This window comes from Eulemur rufifrons, chromosome 24, assembly GCF_041146395.1.
Source record: "Eulemur rufifrons isolate Redbay chromosome 24, OSU_ERuf_1, whole genome shotgun sequence".
Taxonomy (NCBI): domain Eukaryota; kingdom Metazoa; phylum Chordata; class Mammalia; order Primates; family Lemuridae; genus Eulemur; species Eulemur rufifrons.
This window is the reverse complement of record NC_091006.1, coordinates 1,576,049-1,592,427: the sequence shown is the minus strand read 5'-3', so window position 1 is coordinate 1,592,427 and position 16,379 is coordinate 1,576,049. Positions and strand designations below refer to the sequence as shown.

Here is a 16,379-nt window from a genome sequence, read left to right as displayed (position 1 = left end):
GCAGCCAGGGACATGTGGATCCAGAGACATTTGAGTTGAAAACTAAGAAGAGAGAGGCTCCAAGCACAGAAAGGGCAAGGGAAGCAGTGTGTGCAAAGGCCCTGGGGCAGGCACAGGTCTGGCAAGCCTGAGGTACACAGAGCCATTTGACTACAGATAGAGGGCACTGAGCTGGGGGCTTGGGGGGCACAGGGACCCTTCTCTCCTGCCCACCCTGTGTCCCCAGAACCTGGCAGAGTGCCTGGACGGCTGGAGCAGGGCAGACAACTCATCCCCCCAGAAGTGCTCCCCACCCCATGCTCCGTACTGCTGGGGCCCAATTTCTGAACACAGCAATGATTTCGGAGGAAACAGAGTCAGGTGTCAATAATTGAAAAGATAAGAGGCGTCGGTCCTGTCCGCCAAATGGAGTTAACAGCAGGTGACGCACAGACCCCCGCGCCCTTGGCGCTGCCCCACACACAGCGACCCCTTCCCCATCCGGCTCATCTGTCCCCTTCCTTGCCAAACGCCCAGCCCTGGGGACTGCCTGCTCTCAGGGCACCGCGCCCCTGGGGCAGAGGCCACTCCTCCTTCTGGGCCAAAGCTCTCTTTGGCCTTGGTCCCGCAGAGCCATGCAGCTGGTTTATGGCCCAGGCTGCAGCGGGTTCTTGAAGGCGATAGGACCCGGGCGCCCCCGCCTGGCGCCCCCGCCTGGCGCCCTGCCCCGCTCCACGCCCCAGCCCTCCCGCACCTCTCCAGACGCAAATCTGGGGGCGCAGCCAGCGGGCTGCAGGGCTCACAGTGACCGCCCGCAGGGCTCACAGTGACCGCCCGCCAGCCGCCCGGGCTCCAAGAGCAAGGGAACAGAAATGAAAACGAAACCCCACCCCGCAAAGCGCTTCCACGCTGGACCAGTTTGGGGGTCTCCACGGCTCCCCACGGCCCCCACAGCCCCACGGAGAGGGGGAAGGCAGCTGACTGTCTGTGTGCGCTGCGGCCTTGCCCAACCCCAGGAGAGCGGCCCAGGAGAGCGGCCCGTCCGACGGGGGAGCCCACTGGGACCCGCAGCTGCTTCTACTGATGTTCTGGCATCTACCAGCCCCAACCGGAGGCGCAGTGCGCAGCAGAGAGGGCCGGGCCACGCAGCAACGCGGGAAAAGAACTTCCGGAACGAAGGGCGGACCCGACTCAGACATTCCCAGGTCAGTCCGGAACCTTCCTGCTTTTGCGAAATCTATTTCTTTGACGTTAAACATTTTGCCCAAAACCTTCGGTTTCCTCCCAGACTGAACCTGCTGCCCCAAATCAGTTCTTAAACAAAGGAGAAGGCAGGGACTGGCTCCAGGTTTGAGGAACAATTTGTGGGGGCTTCTGGTTTCACTTGCTCAGTGTGCAACCCTGATTTCACACAACGTGACCCCAACCCTCAACTTGGCCATCGCTCTCTCTCTTGCCGTCCGGCTGTTCTGGGAGCGGCGGGGAGGTTGACACGCCCCAGACAAATCCCAGCAGCCACTTCCTGTCCCTGCCCCAGTTTCCACTGGGAACCCTCCCTCCACCTCGCCGGGTCCCAGGTACCTGGATTGATGGTGCCTCCTTCACAGCCTCTCCCCGCGAACTTCTCGTAACCCAACGCATAAATAATCACATGTTTTATAAATAGCCGTGGACAAGAGGCTGTAAAACAATGAAGATATATTTGTGCCTTTATGTCCTAGGAATATTTTCTAAAACGACTGTTTTATTTGGTGTGGGTTGAACCGGGGCGTGTGTGTACATAACAATCCCCAAAGTTTTCCCCTCCCCCCCTGCTCAGGTCAGACCCAAGCGATAGTTAGCAAATTGATAAGGTTCCGCGGGCAAGCTTTATTCGTTCTGACACAAGCCTATGACACTTTATAAAAAGAAGTAATCCGGAACAATCTCTAGGTAATTAACACCTAGATAAACAAACATAAATTTCTATATTGCATTTATTTGGACTACCACTCAAATATGCGTGAACCATGCTTTTTTAATTAAAAGATAAATCCATGTGACACTTAGCCTCAAACTTAATTATTCAGCATAGTATAATAAAAAATAGAGCCCATTAAATGTGTCTTGCACTGTATTTCTGTATTAACAGCAAAACAGTTCGGTCTGGGATCATTTAAATTTTCCCCCTCCTCGTTGCTTGTGATTTCCCTGTTCTCAGAAGCCCTCACTCTCCCTCCCTTCCTCCCTCCCCCACCCGATATCTCTCTTTTCTCTTAACACCAACAGGTGAAGAGATTAAAACTCCATGCAAGCCCCTACACGGAATGCTCAGCTGGGTGACATTTTTAATATTGCATCACGCGATGAATTTTTCTCCTTCCCCCTGGAAACATACCTCTAGTTTGGTGGAACGTGCCCAGCCCTTCTATCTTGAAATGAAGATCACAATATTTAATACCAATTTCCTTGGGATTGTGCTTACAATACACCAGGTGAGGTTTTCATAATATACGGTTACAATACAGATGTTAAACAGAGAGGGGGGAGTGTGCAAATCCCAAACTACACGAGACAGCAGGGTTATCATCTTTATAAAAGTTTCAGCACAAAATAGCATCTTATTGCTGGGTATCAGCCGCTCAGCAGCTTCTGGCTGCCGGGAAGAGAGATTCACGTCTGAGCCCTTGCCTACCTGGGTGTGAAGTAGGAACAAAGATCCAGGTGGTCACTCAGCGGGAATGGATAAGGTGATGACCGTGTTCCGGGTGCCATACCAAGTGTTTGGTGTGCCTTGTCATCTTTCAGCTTTGTGGCAAAGCTGCTATGTCAGAAAAGATTTGAATCCAAGTGTCCCGTTTCCAAAGCCCCATAGGCAGAGCCCTCTGGATGCAGGGCTACCAGAGATGGGCGTCCCACTGGCCTCCAAGCTTGTGGACAGCTTGACCTTTGCTTGGCCAAGACAAGACATGTGCCTTTGGGGAAAGTAGGCTTAGACCCAGGGTGAGCAAACCATTTGTTCAGGACTGCACAGGTTTTAGCACTAAAAGTCCCATGTCCTGGGAAACCCCTTGGTCCCAGCAAAACAGAATGGTTGATCACTCTGCATAGAGACCTCAGCAAATGGTACCACTTTCATGGTGGCTCACTCATCCACAGATGGATCAACTGCTGCCATGCAGAGATCCTGGACTGGGCCGAGAACACTCCCACTGACCCGTTCCCCGGGGACCGAGGCACCTAGACGTGACATGAAGCCGACTGTTCTCTTGGGTCCCATAAGTCTGTTGAAGCAGTCATATGGATCACACCACAGTGGCTTTTGGGTGAGCAGGATGAAAAAGCCACATGTCTGCAGAATGTATCACCATGTCAGTGTTCCTGTCGGTTCTAGCCATTGCCACTTTTGGGAACAGTCCTTAAAACCTGGTGGCATCTAGTTAGTTCTGGACATAGCTCTTACATGTACTGCCTCATTTAACCTCAGAGTCTTGTGTAGTTGACCCTGTTATTGCCCATTTCACGGAGAAGCAACAGATTTGGGGAAACACAATGACCTGCCAGGGCCACACAGCTCCTGAGAGGTCGAGGCTGGACTTGAGAGTCCTCACACCAGCAGGGACTCCACACTTACGCTTCCAATGCCCCGGCCCCACTCTTCATCTCTCAGTTTATTGTCACTTCCCAAGGCTTCCATCACGTGGACACTCCTGTTCTCCTAGACAGTTTATATTTGTTTGTGTTTTTATCAAATTACAGTCTGTTGTATCCTAGACGGTGATGTCTGGCATGACCTCTGACTCGCCTGTCTCTGGCCCACAGCCCAGTGTCCGGCACACAGTCGGTCCTCTGTAAATATCTGTTGAACGGGCCAGTGGAATAGCATCGAACGCCGAGACTAATCCTCCCCACTTCATGCCCTCCTTCCCCAGCTGCCCCGTGACTGCCTTGGGAATAGCAAGAGAGTTGTTAATACCCTGATTTTTCAAATGCGGAAGTTGGAAAACAAAAATTGAAGACATTTGTCGCGAGGGTCGTCTTGTCAGAAGGGGACGGACATGGAGGAATCCCAGCCACCTGACCACCAGGGAGACTTTCCAAAGCACAGGGGTTTTATCAGTGTCTAGCTTTCCGTGGGTGTGAAATTAATCTCAAATGTATCTATGACTTAAGATACTGCAGTAGTGCAATATGTAACATTTGTAGAATACTTTACAAAATGTACATATAATCTCCTTACCTGTCACACTGATTCTCATAATTTTACAGACACAATCAATGAACCTCAGACCAGTTAAATTGTTCAAGATCATGCAGCCACTAAGTAGTAAAGCTAGTGTTCAAATTCAACTCTCTGCACCCCAAATTTTGTATTCCTTACCCTGTACTAATCTGCCAGTTGTCTATATGTTTTCAAGAGCTCAAAAATATCTTGATAGAAATATATATTGATGCTTCTTAAAAATGCCCCCTACTCCCAGTTTATTTTTTATTTTCCACAACAGCTTAATTGAGAGATAATTCACATATCATAAAATTCACCCTTTTAAAGCACACAGTTCGGTGATTTTTAAGATATTCACAAAGTAGGACAACCATCAGAACTACCTTGTTTTAGGACATTTTTATCCCCTCGGAAAGAAACCTCATACTCATCAGCTGTGACTCTTCATTCTCCCCTTCCCCGAGCCCCTGGCCACCGCCGATCTACTCCCCATCGCTAGGGCTTGGCCTGTTCTGGGCGTTTCGTATCAATGGAATCCTACCACACACAGCTTTCTGTAACAGGCTGGTTTCAATGTTGTGTGGGTTCATCCACGTTGTAGCATATCTCAGGAATATCTTTATTCCTTTTGAGGGCACGATAATGTTCCATTCTATGGATATACCACATTATTTTCATCCATTCACTACAGTTTTTTAAAACAACTTTTGAGCCAGTAAGGAATAATTGGAGGACTTCATACAAAATCCAGGTGTCCGGGCTTCTTGAAAATTCAGGAGACCTCATGCCACATTCCTCGTGGTGACGGTGCAGTTGCCACAGCACCCACCATCGGAGGGACACACCCTTCAGCCCACCTGGGATCCCACCATTCCCCTCCTCCCTCACCACCGGGGTGTTGGCGTGGCCCCTGGGGGTTTGAGACGGGGTGTGGGTAGAAGTTCTGACCCCTCATTCACCCTGCTACACGTCCGTCTTCTTTCCCTAATGGGTTCATTTCAACCCCTCACTATAACCTTGAAACTCACCTTTGATGTTTGTGATCACAGACAGTCAGGACTGAGGACGATTTCATCTCCTTCCACCCAAGGACAGAATCTCACACCCTGCAAGAAACACGCTGCACTTACAAATTCCTATAAAATGTGGGCAGATGTTTTTTGTTTTCAACTTTCAGTGACCCTGCGTATTCCAGGACTGTGGCGTGCACTACACAAGCTCGTTTCTGAGACCAAAATAAAACAACAACAAAACAAACCAAAAAGAAGCTCTGCACGTCAACCGTTGAGCACACACTTCAAACCTTCTCAAATCAGTGTTAAGAATTCTGCTTTTTCAGTAACCCCTGATACCATAGACTTTATTACCCTTTGTTCTTTTCCCTTTCTTCCCAGGAAGAATTCAGATTATCCTCTGATAATTTGGAGGCAAAAGACTTCCTTCCGTTTAATGATTTTTTAAAAAACTTTCTACCAGAAAAGGAAAATAATACGTCCCAATGCTCTAAGTGCCTTATATAATTACTGTAATTTTAAGAGCACTAGTACTTCCATAGGTTTTACCTCACTGAAACCGATGTCTGCAAACATTTAAGGAAGCATAGTTCACACAGGCAAGTGGGCGTGTACACGCGTGCACACACACACTCACTCAAACGCTGTTCGTGCTGCGTGGAGAAACTCATTCGGTTTGAAAGAGCACAAGCTTGTGAAGACCATTCATATTGCAAAATACTACAGGGCTTTTTATAAGCGGGGTTTGACCAAGTCTTGCCAAAGTCTGACAAAACTGCAAAAAGATGTTTTTGCTCTTCCTAGTAAACACAAGCAAATAGGAAAAGATGTAGGATTTTTTCTTTTTTTCCAGAGGTAGAGGTTTTATTGCGTAAAACACTGGATAAAACCGGACTGCTTCAAAGACATTTTATTCTAACAGCAGAAAGAAAACAGTCATTGCTGAAAAAACAACTTTTAATACTTTCTATACCAGAATAAAGTTCTGTCAACTGATGTATTATAATAATAAATAATGACCAAGAATAAACTTTAAATACAAAGTTTTCTACTTGTTACAAGCATAGCAACAAAATCCTCTACTCTATTGATCTCAGATTTCCTCCAAGATAGATTTTTTTTCTTTGCGTAGGAATGTAGACAGTATTATGACCCAGCATCACAGACTACAGAAGTTACAGGGAAGAACTCGACATGTTTAGATATGAGAACCTGATGACATTCAGAAACTGACACTGCATCACCGTGGCTGTCACTTGTTTGTATTACAAGTTACAAATGTTCTGGAAAGAAAGCCCGTGTCAGAGGGGAAATCAGGACGGCAGCACTGGACAAAATGGAATCAACACACACGCCACAAAGAAGAGGGGTTGTTCCCAGTGTCACGAACAGAATTATTGCCTGTCGCATCGGAGGATGCTCAGAGACACAAAAGAATATACTGAAAGAGCTCCCAAAGTGCTAGAAATGGAATGTGACTCTCATTTCTTTCCCCCACTTTTTTTTCCTTTTTTTTCTCTTTTTTCTTTTTTTATCTTCTTTTTTTTATTTATTTTTTTTTTATTTTTCTTTGCTAAGATACCAAAGGCGGGGCAAACACACAGAAAGCAAGCGACTGACACAGTCACCAAACACAGTAGTGCAGTTAAAATCCTAAAGCTTACTACAGTCGGAAAGTTTTCAATGACATTTCAGTCCTTTCTCTAGGATCATAGAAACAGTTGCATTAAGTGTATCAACTCGATTTAAGTAAGGCAGTGAGAACTATACTAGAAAAACAAGAAAGCAGCTTGCTCTATGCCAGCTCGGTCCACGCTGCACAGCGACCTCATTCACACGGAAACCTCGGTTAGATGACACCCTCGGACAGCATACGCAAACCGGATTCCTTATTAGCCTGAGATGCTTTCTGGTCTCAGGATAGCACTAAGAATTTTATTTACATTGATTGCAGTTTAGTATTTTTGTAAACTGCTGTAGGCAGAGCTGAAGTTTTTAAGGCCCTGGGGTTTTATTCTGTGCTCCCAGCCTGCAAGGAAATATTGACTTTTTTTTTTTTTTTTTAAAGTCTGAATGATTTTGTTTTAGAAGAAGTGAGCACTTCAACACTTCTCTACCGTCACAAGCAACAGCACCAGTGTCATGTCACTCAAAGGAAGGACGTTAAAGGGCTGAACTTTTACACCCCTCTAGCAGATTCAAGAATAAACCTTCAGGCTTCTTAAATCGTTTTCAAAAATGAGTTAAGTGTTTCATTATTGACCCTCGAAATCTCCCTCTGTGTGGTGCAGAACTTGAAAAATTTGGAGTTTCCAATCAGTAGAAAATCTACAAAAATATAGAACCCATTTGTTTTACAAAAACAGACATTTTAACTCAGTTTTCTTCATTAGAGAGAGCAGGATTTTTAGATTCATATTTTCATACAAGCTATTTCATAAGAGCTTGCTGAAGAAAATCTTGCTGCCTGTCTGTGACACTTATAAAAAACTAATGCATGAAAAAAAAATTTTGATTATAAGGACTGGAGCAGCCTTTATTCAAGTAAAATTTTTAAAAAATCATAATTAAAAAACAATCTAATATCACCTAAATTTTAATATCTTACCAGCACCTTCTATGGACAGGGTTGGCTAGTTTTTCTAACAACCTTTTATATAATGTACCCTACAGTTTTTTTTTTTTAATAGCATCCTCTTTCTTCATCCAAAAATTGAAAAACATAAAAAAGAAAAGACAACCAAGAACAAAAACATTTCCCTCCATACTGCAATTTGATCTAAAAAAAGGAATTACTCATCAAACCTGCAATGGACATCTGTCTGCAGACACTTCCTGGCCATTGATTCATCTGGCTGTGTATTTTTTGAAAATGCACATTTAAGATCGCCATCCTCTGCAGCGCCGGGCAGCCCTGGCGCTGGCTGCGGGCCGTCTAGGGTTTCTCCGAGAGTGCAGTTACGACACCACGCGAATTGATTTTCTCTGCAGTGACCGCTCCAGCCTGGCTGGCACCGCGGCTGCCTCCCAGCACATCTCGTTAAGGTGCTAGGCAAATGACAGCAGCTGGTGTCAGATTATAGAGGTGTCTTCAACAATGAAAACACAGCCCCTCCATCTTCAAGGCAACAGGAAATCATTGAGATGGTATCGTTTTTCGGTTAAGAGCATTATTTTTGGACAAAGACGACTTTCGAGTTGGAAGGGCCCCCGGCTTTCCCTAGCTCGGAGGACACCAAGCTGTGTGAAATCCCTTTTCTCCCCACCTGCGTGGTCGGGAAGTACTTGTTGCCGGGTAACAGTTTAGCAGCCATTTTCAAGGGCTGGGGGATTTTTTTTTTTTTAATATATATATAGATCTCTTTTAAAATTTTTAAAGGTTCTATACACTATCGGGGGCTCATACATGATTTTTCCCCTTGGAATGCAGTTAGCGGACTCTTTTACCAGGTGCATAATGTTAGAACAGTGGGAAATAGTATTGCAATACACAGGTGGGTCTGCTCAGTTGCTCTCTGCCTGGACCTTGCCGCCCTCCTCCGGGAGGTCTGCGGAGCTGCCCGGCTTGACAGCTGTGGGCTCCTCGAAATTCCCAGAAGCCTCGGAGTCCACTCTGGAGCGCTTGAACCTGCGGTCGGGGTACTGGCTGTTGTCGAAAGGCATCCGATGCACACAGAGGACGTGAGTCTTCAGGTTCCCCTTCTGAGAGGCACTGTAGGGACAGTAGCGGCACTGGAAAGGCCGGTGACCTGTGGGCAGAAGAAGTGGCCTGTCAGCAAAGCTGTCAACGCCCCCCCTGACTCCCGGCGCTCAGAGGACCATAACGGCTACGGCCAATATCATCAATGTGATTATTATCACTTTGCGGAAATCAAATAGCAAAGAACAGAAATGCAGCCAACGCAGTAGGTGCGTAAACTGGGGTTGAAAAGGCCTCTCCATCCTAGCTTAGAGTTTTTAGCCCAGACTTTCTAGATGACAGAAGGGAAAGCTCCTGCACCTGGAACTCTTCCTACGAAGGGGTAGATCGTAAACAGTGTGGGCTTTGCGGATCAAGAGGCAAAGTCGAAGGTATCGTGTAGGCACTTACAGAATAGGAGGGGAAACAAATTCCCCTCCACTTTTCATTGATGAAATTCAAAACTTGATTTATGGACACTGAAATTTGAATTTCATATGATTTTCACCTGTGATGAAATATTATTATTCTCATTTGGGTGTTTTCCTCCATTTAAAAAAAAAAATGTAAAAACCATCCCTAGCTCACAGGCTGCACAAAAACACACGATAGGTAGATTTGGCCCACAGACTACCCTTTGCAGACCCTAACGCTACACAAAAACCATAAATCCCTCTGTCCTGGAGTCTGACTCTGGCCAGTTCACTTTCTTTTGTTTTTTGTTTTTGTTTTTGCAGCACTGTGCTAATGAGGACAGTTCACTTTCTTACGCTCCCATTAACTCTTTATTGACACACAAACCAAGCACAGCAAGCAGGTGTGTGCTTGGGGCTGGGCGAGAGAGGGATGTCACCCAAGCCTTGCCCTTGGGCTGGCCTGGAGGCATCTCTGGAATCTGAGGGCTTCTGGGGAGGCAGCAGAAGTTGCCAGAGCAGGGACCAGGACTAGCAGACGAGGCAAACATGAGTTTTAGATTTTGAATAGTGACCCTTGAAATGGAACCTTCCTGGAAAGGCTCTAATTTGGAACAGAGGATGGATTCTCGTGGAAATCCACCTAATCCTCCCAGCTCATCCTCTCTGCCCTGGCGCACAGCAGCCATGCGCACCGTCTGCCATCCTGAGGGCCTGGGGGACATCTGGTTTGGGATGTCGCAAGGGGACAGTTGCGTTCCCCCCGCCTCTGGGACCCTGCTGATGTGCCACTCCTGGAAGCGCCTGTGCCGTCCCACCCAGCACCCGGAGAGGTCAAGGCCCAGGGCTGGGTTTCATTTGCTCAGAAACATAAACAAGCAAACACATGGACCAACCAGAAAACAACCAAACGGCATGTTCAGCACTTTTTCTAGAGCAGTAATAGCAGCCCTGTGCGTCTACTTAGCAGACGGTCGTGTTCCTGAGAAACGGGAGGTCCGCCAAATGCTGGAGGCTGAAGCTGACCTCCCCACTACACCGTGCCCAGGGCCAAATTCCTGCTTCTTCCTGGGCTTCTGGAGTCCACTCTCTCCCTCCTTCCTCATAGCCAACTGTCGTCCAGGACCCATCCATTCTGCTTGTTTAATTTTCCCCTTTTCAAAGCCCCCTTCAGAGCCTGGTCCAGCGAGCGCCAACTCTTGCCTAGACTAGGAACACCGCAGCCAGCAGAGGGGCCTCCGTGCTTCTGGTTTCCCCACCTCCAGCCCAGTCTCCCCGGGGACAGCAGAGGGAACCCCCAAAGCAGATGCTCAGCTTGTGATTCCTTTGCCCCAAATCTTTGATGGTCACCTGCCCTCAAGGAACCGTCAGGACATTCCTGGCCCACTCGCAGGCGCCTCTCCGTTCTCCCCCAGAGCATGCGCCACTGTGCCCACACCGAGGCAAACCCTCGAGGGTCTCTGCAAATAGACTTCATTCTGCAGAGTCGCCGTGCCCTGGCATGTGCTACCTCCGAAATGTCATTTCGTTCTCTGCAGGCTCAAACCCCCCTCCTCTGTTAAGCCTCTGCTCACGGGATGCCCGCTTTATGGGCTGGGGGTGGGTGTTGGTCCCCTAGAGAGGCTGTGAGTTCCTGAGGCCAGAGCCATAACCGTCTCAGGATCACAGGTGCCAAGCCCGGTACCTGGCACGAACTATTTATTATCTTACTGTTTCACCTTGCCTTTGTTTTCAAAGGAACTATACATTTTTGGGTCGTGTTTCTACGTCTTTCGTTTCTACCGTTGTACCTAACGCAAGGCTGAATCCGATCAACTTTCCCATTTGAAGAAGTCATGTTGCAAACCTGTGGACCTCGGAGTTAAGAACAAAACGAAGCACAAGAGCAGCGCACTTGCTGCCTGCCCTCCTGCGAGCCCAGCGCAGAGAGCCAGCGCCCACGGCCCGCACCGTGACTGCCACGGGGGAGAAGTCGTCTGCGTGTTTATTATATGCAAATGACTTATTGATGGAGGATGTCACTGTGGTATGACAAGTCGTTGGAGTAAGAACTCCAAACAATAAGTAACAATAAAAATGAAACCAAAACCCCTGGCACCATGGTCCACAGAGGCCAGCAGAGCTGTGAGGCGAAATGCCCAGCCCGCAGTGCTGTTAGACAAACCCACCTCCGCTCAGCACGCCGTGTGCTCTTCCAGTCCCCAACTGTTTCTGCTCATCAGCCAAGCCGTGCACTGTGTCCTGCCGTCACGACTGAATAATAAGTGAATATACGAATTCTATGCCACAACCTTTGGAAACTACCGTCTGTGAATTGTACCGTCATAGGAGCTACGCGACACGCATCTTGGCAAACTCAAGGAAGAACCTCGGACATCACCTCTATTTGCAATGAAAGCCTTTTCGAATGGGCCAACGTGGTACAAAAGCACTTGGTACATATTTTTTAAAATTGATTTTAAAATATTAATCATGACTTTATGCTATGGTTATATTTTGAATCTCTGTTTCTTGGTAATAGTCATGATATATAATAATCCTGGCAGATTTGGATACTTCGGTGGTCAAAACATTAGCATTAAATTGGTTTTGTTTTAACTTAGGTGAGATGGAAATCTATATGTAAATCCACCTAAAGCTATGCAGGTGTACGTTTGTAGAAGGAAGTTTATACAATACTGGAATCGTAATACATCCTGATTTTGCAATATACTTTGTAAGTGGAGGCTTTGTAGATAACACCAGTGGTACCTAAAGACCCTGAAAATCTATATTCCACAGTTCTTCACCATATTTTTGCGAGTTTGCCCACATATTTGAGCTCTATGACAGTTTTTTCAATGGGTGAGATCAGCCCCATTGTACAGATGAGAAAGTTAGGACACAGCGAATCCGGAAGGTTTGACTTTACAACCAACTTCCAATGGATATAAAGTAATCAGATCCTTTTATTCTCTAAAATCCTTACAAGGACTATGATTACAATGTGTAAAAGTGTTACTTTGTATACAATTACAATGCATCTTGTTACATACGGGAAATTATTTCTATACGTGCACACACACAAACACACACAGCATCTTTCTGAGCTGTGTGTTGGAAGGTTCCCGTGAGACTGATGTGGAAGGAAGTTTTGTGCAGAAATGACAGGTGCACCACGAGGGAAGTTGACTGGGAAAGCTGGGATGGTTGCGGAGAAGACATTGTGTTTTTCCAAGAATCAAATATGAGTGAAAGGCTGATCCTTTGGTGACGGGAACATTTGTTCCCGAACAGAAAGCTATTGTTATGCAAAGCACTTTTGGACAATTGACACGTTTCTGAGTCCAGCTAACTCTGGATGAAAAGTCCCAAACTTCTCCATACCATTTGTCCACTTGAAGCTCCTGACAAAAACACACCCAGATGTTGAGGTCTGTTGGCTTTGGGTCAGAGAACAAGCAAGACTCCAGAACAAACCCCGATGCTGAGAGCCCCCCTGAATAGTTCTGTGGGGCTTTAGGATACGTGGCAGAAGCAAAGGCCCTCCTGGAGGCCCAGGCAGCAAGAGGGGCGCATGCAAAACTGCTGGGAGTTTTCTGACCTGTCATCTGGGCTTGGAGGAAATCGGATCTCTGGATGGAGGTTGGTCACCCCGTCCCCAGAGGAGAAGCCACTGCAGCCCTCAGGGTGGCAGGAAAGCCCCTCTGTGGCCTGCAAACTCCCATCCGTTCTGTTTTCAGGGGACAAAAGAGACCAGCCATGCTGTCTGCCCCATCCTGGCAGACTGCACGCGAAGTGGGTGATCCCCCCAAATCCGGAGCTTGCAGAGAAGATGCTAATGTTCATCAGTGCCCAAGAAGCCGAAGCTGCAGACACAGCAGCCGTTCACGGTGGTCGCGTGTAAGAGAACAAGGCCACCCTCTCCTGCAGTTTCCCACCAGGCAGAGCATCGGGGCAACGGCCTCTCCCCATGCACCCCTGCTGAGGAGCACCCACTCCAGGATGGCCTCTGGTCAAATACAAGGACTCGGGGCTCTCCTGTTCTGGCACCTCCGCTTTGCTCTCTGGGTCCCCTGCCCGGCATGGGCCGTCTCAAGTCCGGCCGGGAGCTCGGCTTCACATCATTGCTTCCCTCCTTGGTGAGGCCGGCAGCGACCAGACACCCTCACCTTCCTTCTCCTCTCTCTCTGGCCTCGAGCAAGTACTTGACCTCTCAAGGCTGCAGTTTCCGCACCTGGAAAATGAGGCGACACTGCTGATACCTCCCCCAGAGGAATGTCGTAAGCACCACGTGAGAGCACATGACACGTCGGTAAGTGAGAACTGTAGAAATGCCAGCTGCTTGTCATTGTTGTGGTGGCTGTTTTCCTCGTTGTCATCATGCTGTTTATCTAAGCCCCTCAGGGGAGGCTCTGTTTTGTTCTTCATCAAAAGTGCTGATTCAGGCCAGCTGTGGTGGCTAATGCCCGGAATTCTAGCACTTTGGGAGGCTGAGGCGGGAGGATCGCTTGAGGCCAGGAGTTCAAGGCCAGCCTGGGCAACATAGGGAGACCCCATCTCTACAAAAAGTTTAAAAAGAAAACTAGCCGGGCGTGGTGGTGTGCACCTGTAGTCCCAGCTCCTCTAGAGGCTGAGGCAGGAGCATCGCTTGAGCCCAGGAGTTTGGGGCTGCAGTGAGCTATCATGGTACCACTGCACTCCAGCCCATGCAACAGAGCAAGACCGTGTCTCAAAAAAAAAAAAAAAAGAAAGAAAGAAAGTACTGATTCAACAAGTGTTTCGTGTGCCACGTTCTGTGCTAACCTGATTTTTAGGTGGTTGGACTAAAGCTTAAGCAACTGCCTCTCCTTGGGGCACTGGCCTTTGGATGGGAGAAACTGGAAGGCTTCAAAGTCTAACGGAACAAGTTCTTAGCAGTTGCACTTCGCTGGGCTGAAGTCCAGCAGACAGGGTTGGAACCTGCCCTGGGGCAGGCCTCTCCGGGGAAGGAACAACTTCCTGTTGGTTTCCAGGGCAGGGCCAGGTCTGCAGAGGGCTTGGTCCAAAACGCACCCACAGGTCGTGCAGTTTGTGATATGGCAGAGGCCACTGGGGGGTTCCAAGGACACAGCCAGGACGAACACGACCCCTGGGTGTCCGCACATCCTTTTCTCCCTCTGAGCCCCCCCAAGACTGCCCTCTGGCCCCAGGGTCTTTGTCTCTGTTCCCCAAATGCTTCGTGGTGTTCTTTCCTGCCTTGGGGCTTTACTCAATCCTGTCGCCTCAGCCCGGAAGGCTGCCTGCCCCTGCCTCATTTAATAACTGCCACCTCGTCCTTCAGCCCTGGTGCAGCTGCCTCTGCCGCGGGAGACCTCCCTGACTTGTCAGCCCCACCGTGGTGGCCCTGGGACACACACAGCAAGCTCTGCTCATCCTCCCAACGGCTTCCAACCCCAGGAGCTGGACGTGCAAAATAATCGCGGCGTCTCCCTCACGGGCACACTGGCAACTCCAGGGGGCAGGGACTGGGCTTTTATTTGGGGACTTTTTTTTTTTATTATTATTATTGCTGTTACTCTCCTCTCAGCCTGGTGCCGGACACATCACAGGTATCCACTGAGTGTATTTCAAGCAAAGGATGAATGGGAGGCTGCCGGGGGCAGGGAACCGGGGAGAGCCGGTGCCACTGCAGAGAGAGGGACACGCCTGAGCCCGGGCACGGGGACGGGAGGCCTGGGGCGGGCGCAGAGTCCCAGGAGCAGGTGACGCAGTGGAGGGGAAGCTCGGAGGGGCCAGGGTTGCAGGGCCCGTGGGAGCGGGGAAGTGGGGAGGCCCTCTCGGCTCTATAGCCGCACGGCCACCCAGACACCCCGATGCCGCGAGCCCTGCGGTGCGGCCAGATGGGCGCCCCCCCCCAACCTCACTCCCCTCTCTCCACCTCTCACTCTGAGGCCATCAACATATCCCATCACTGCCACGAGAAAAGTAAGTACATCATACGTTAATTTGTATTGTCACTGCGCCGTAGAGCCGTGGTAAAGAGCACATTCATTTTTAATCCACTATGAATAATATATAAATATGTATACAGTGCGGAGGGTCAGGAGAAGTAAGGAGAAAGCCAGTCGTACATTGTTTATAACAAAAGTGGGGAAACGGGATATTTTTCTTACTTGCTACGATGGAAATATCTGCTCTTTCCCCGCACCTAAGGGGGAGCAGCAAATGCCTGCCCTTGGGGGGACCATTCATTAATTACAGCCCAGCACTGTGGGCGGCCGGTCTCTGGAAGGGATGGGGCTGCATCGCCAGGCTTCGGACTTTCCCAACGGTGGCTTCTCCCGAGGTGTGGGGCACAGAGTGAGAGTGGGGACAGGGCGGTGACCAGCCTGGGAGCTCAGGCCATGGTGGAGAGATGCCCGTCCTTAGTGACAGTCTCTGACACCCACACAGCAGAGCACAGTCACCGGAGTGGCCTTCGTTGGTCCCCACGATGGCCGGCAGGGAGCTGGGGCAGAGAGATGTCTTCCTGTTCACAGAGAGGAAATCCCGCGCCCAGAGACATCAGTGACGGTCCAAGTCAGGTGTGCACAGGTAGCTGGTTTCCGACCGGGAATTCAGCCTGAGTCTCTCTCAACGATGCTCACCCCGCACCCCTCCTGCCGCCGCCTGCAGCGCACTTGCCGACAGCGTCTCTGCAGAGGGGACCTGCGGCGGGAGCGGAGGTGCCCCAGGAGGCAGTCCGTGCACACCGGGGAGGGCGCGTGCCGTGTGCCTGGGCACGTGTGACGCCACACGGCACCACGTGCCACCCCCCTGACAGCCACGGCCCCACTGCGGCCTCCAGGAGCCCGCCGGCAGCAAGAGGGGCTTCCTAACAAAACCCCTGTCCCACTGTCCCCCCCAGAGCCCACTGGACACCCTGAACTTAAGGACATTTACAAACTGTGCTGGTGGGCAAGCAAGTGGCTCCCCTCTAGGGCCCGCTGGACACGTTAGAATTCGGCCCCCAGAGGTGGATGCCCACCTGCCTGGGCGTGGTGGTAACAGCAGGTTCGCCAGTGGGTCAGGCCTTGAGGGTGGTCTGGTCTCCCCGCCGGGGCCCCGAAGCCCCGGGCCCTCACCCGCTG

General features: G+C 49.5%; 1 protein-coding gene across 3 annotated transcripts in view; it reads right to left on the bottom strand.

The window, feature by feature from the left end:
- Positions 1-6,091: 6,091 nt before the first annotated feature.
- The window catches only part of ZNF536 (zinc finger protein 536), a 417,728-nt gene continuing 407,440 nt past the window's right edge, over positions 6,092-16,379 (bottom strand). For all 3 annotated transcript variants that reach the window (XM_069457658.1, XM_069457659.1, XM_069457660.1), the window contains one exon: positions 6,092-8,945. In XM_069457658.1, the coding sequence (XP_069313759.1) occupies positions 8,701-8,945 (245 nt within the window). In that variant the 3' untranslated portion in view covers positions 6,092-8,700. The remainder of the gene's footprint in view (positions 8,946-16,379) is intronic.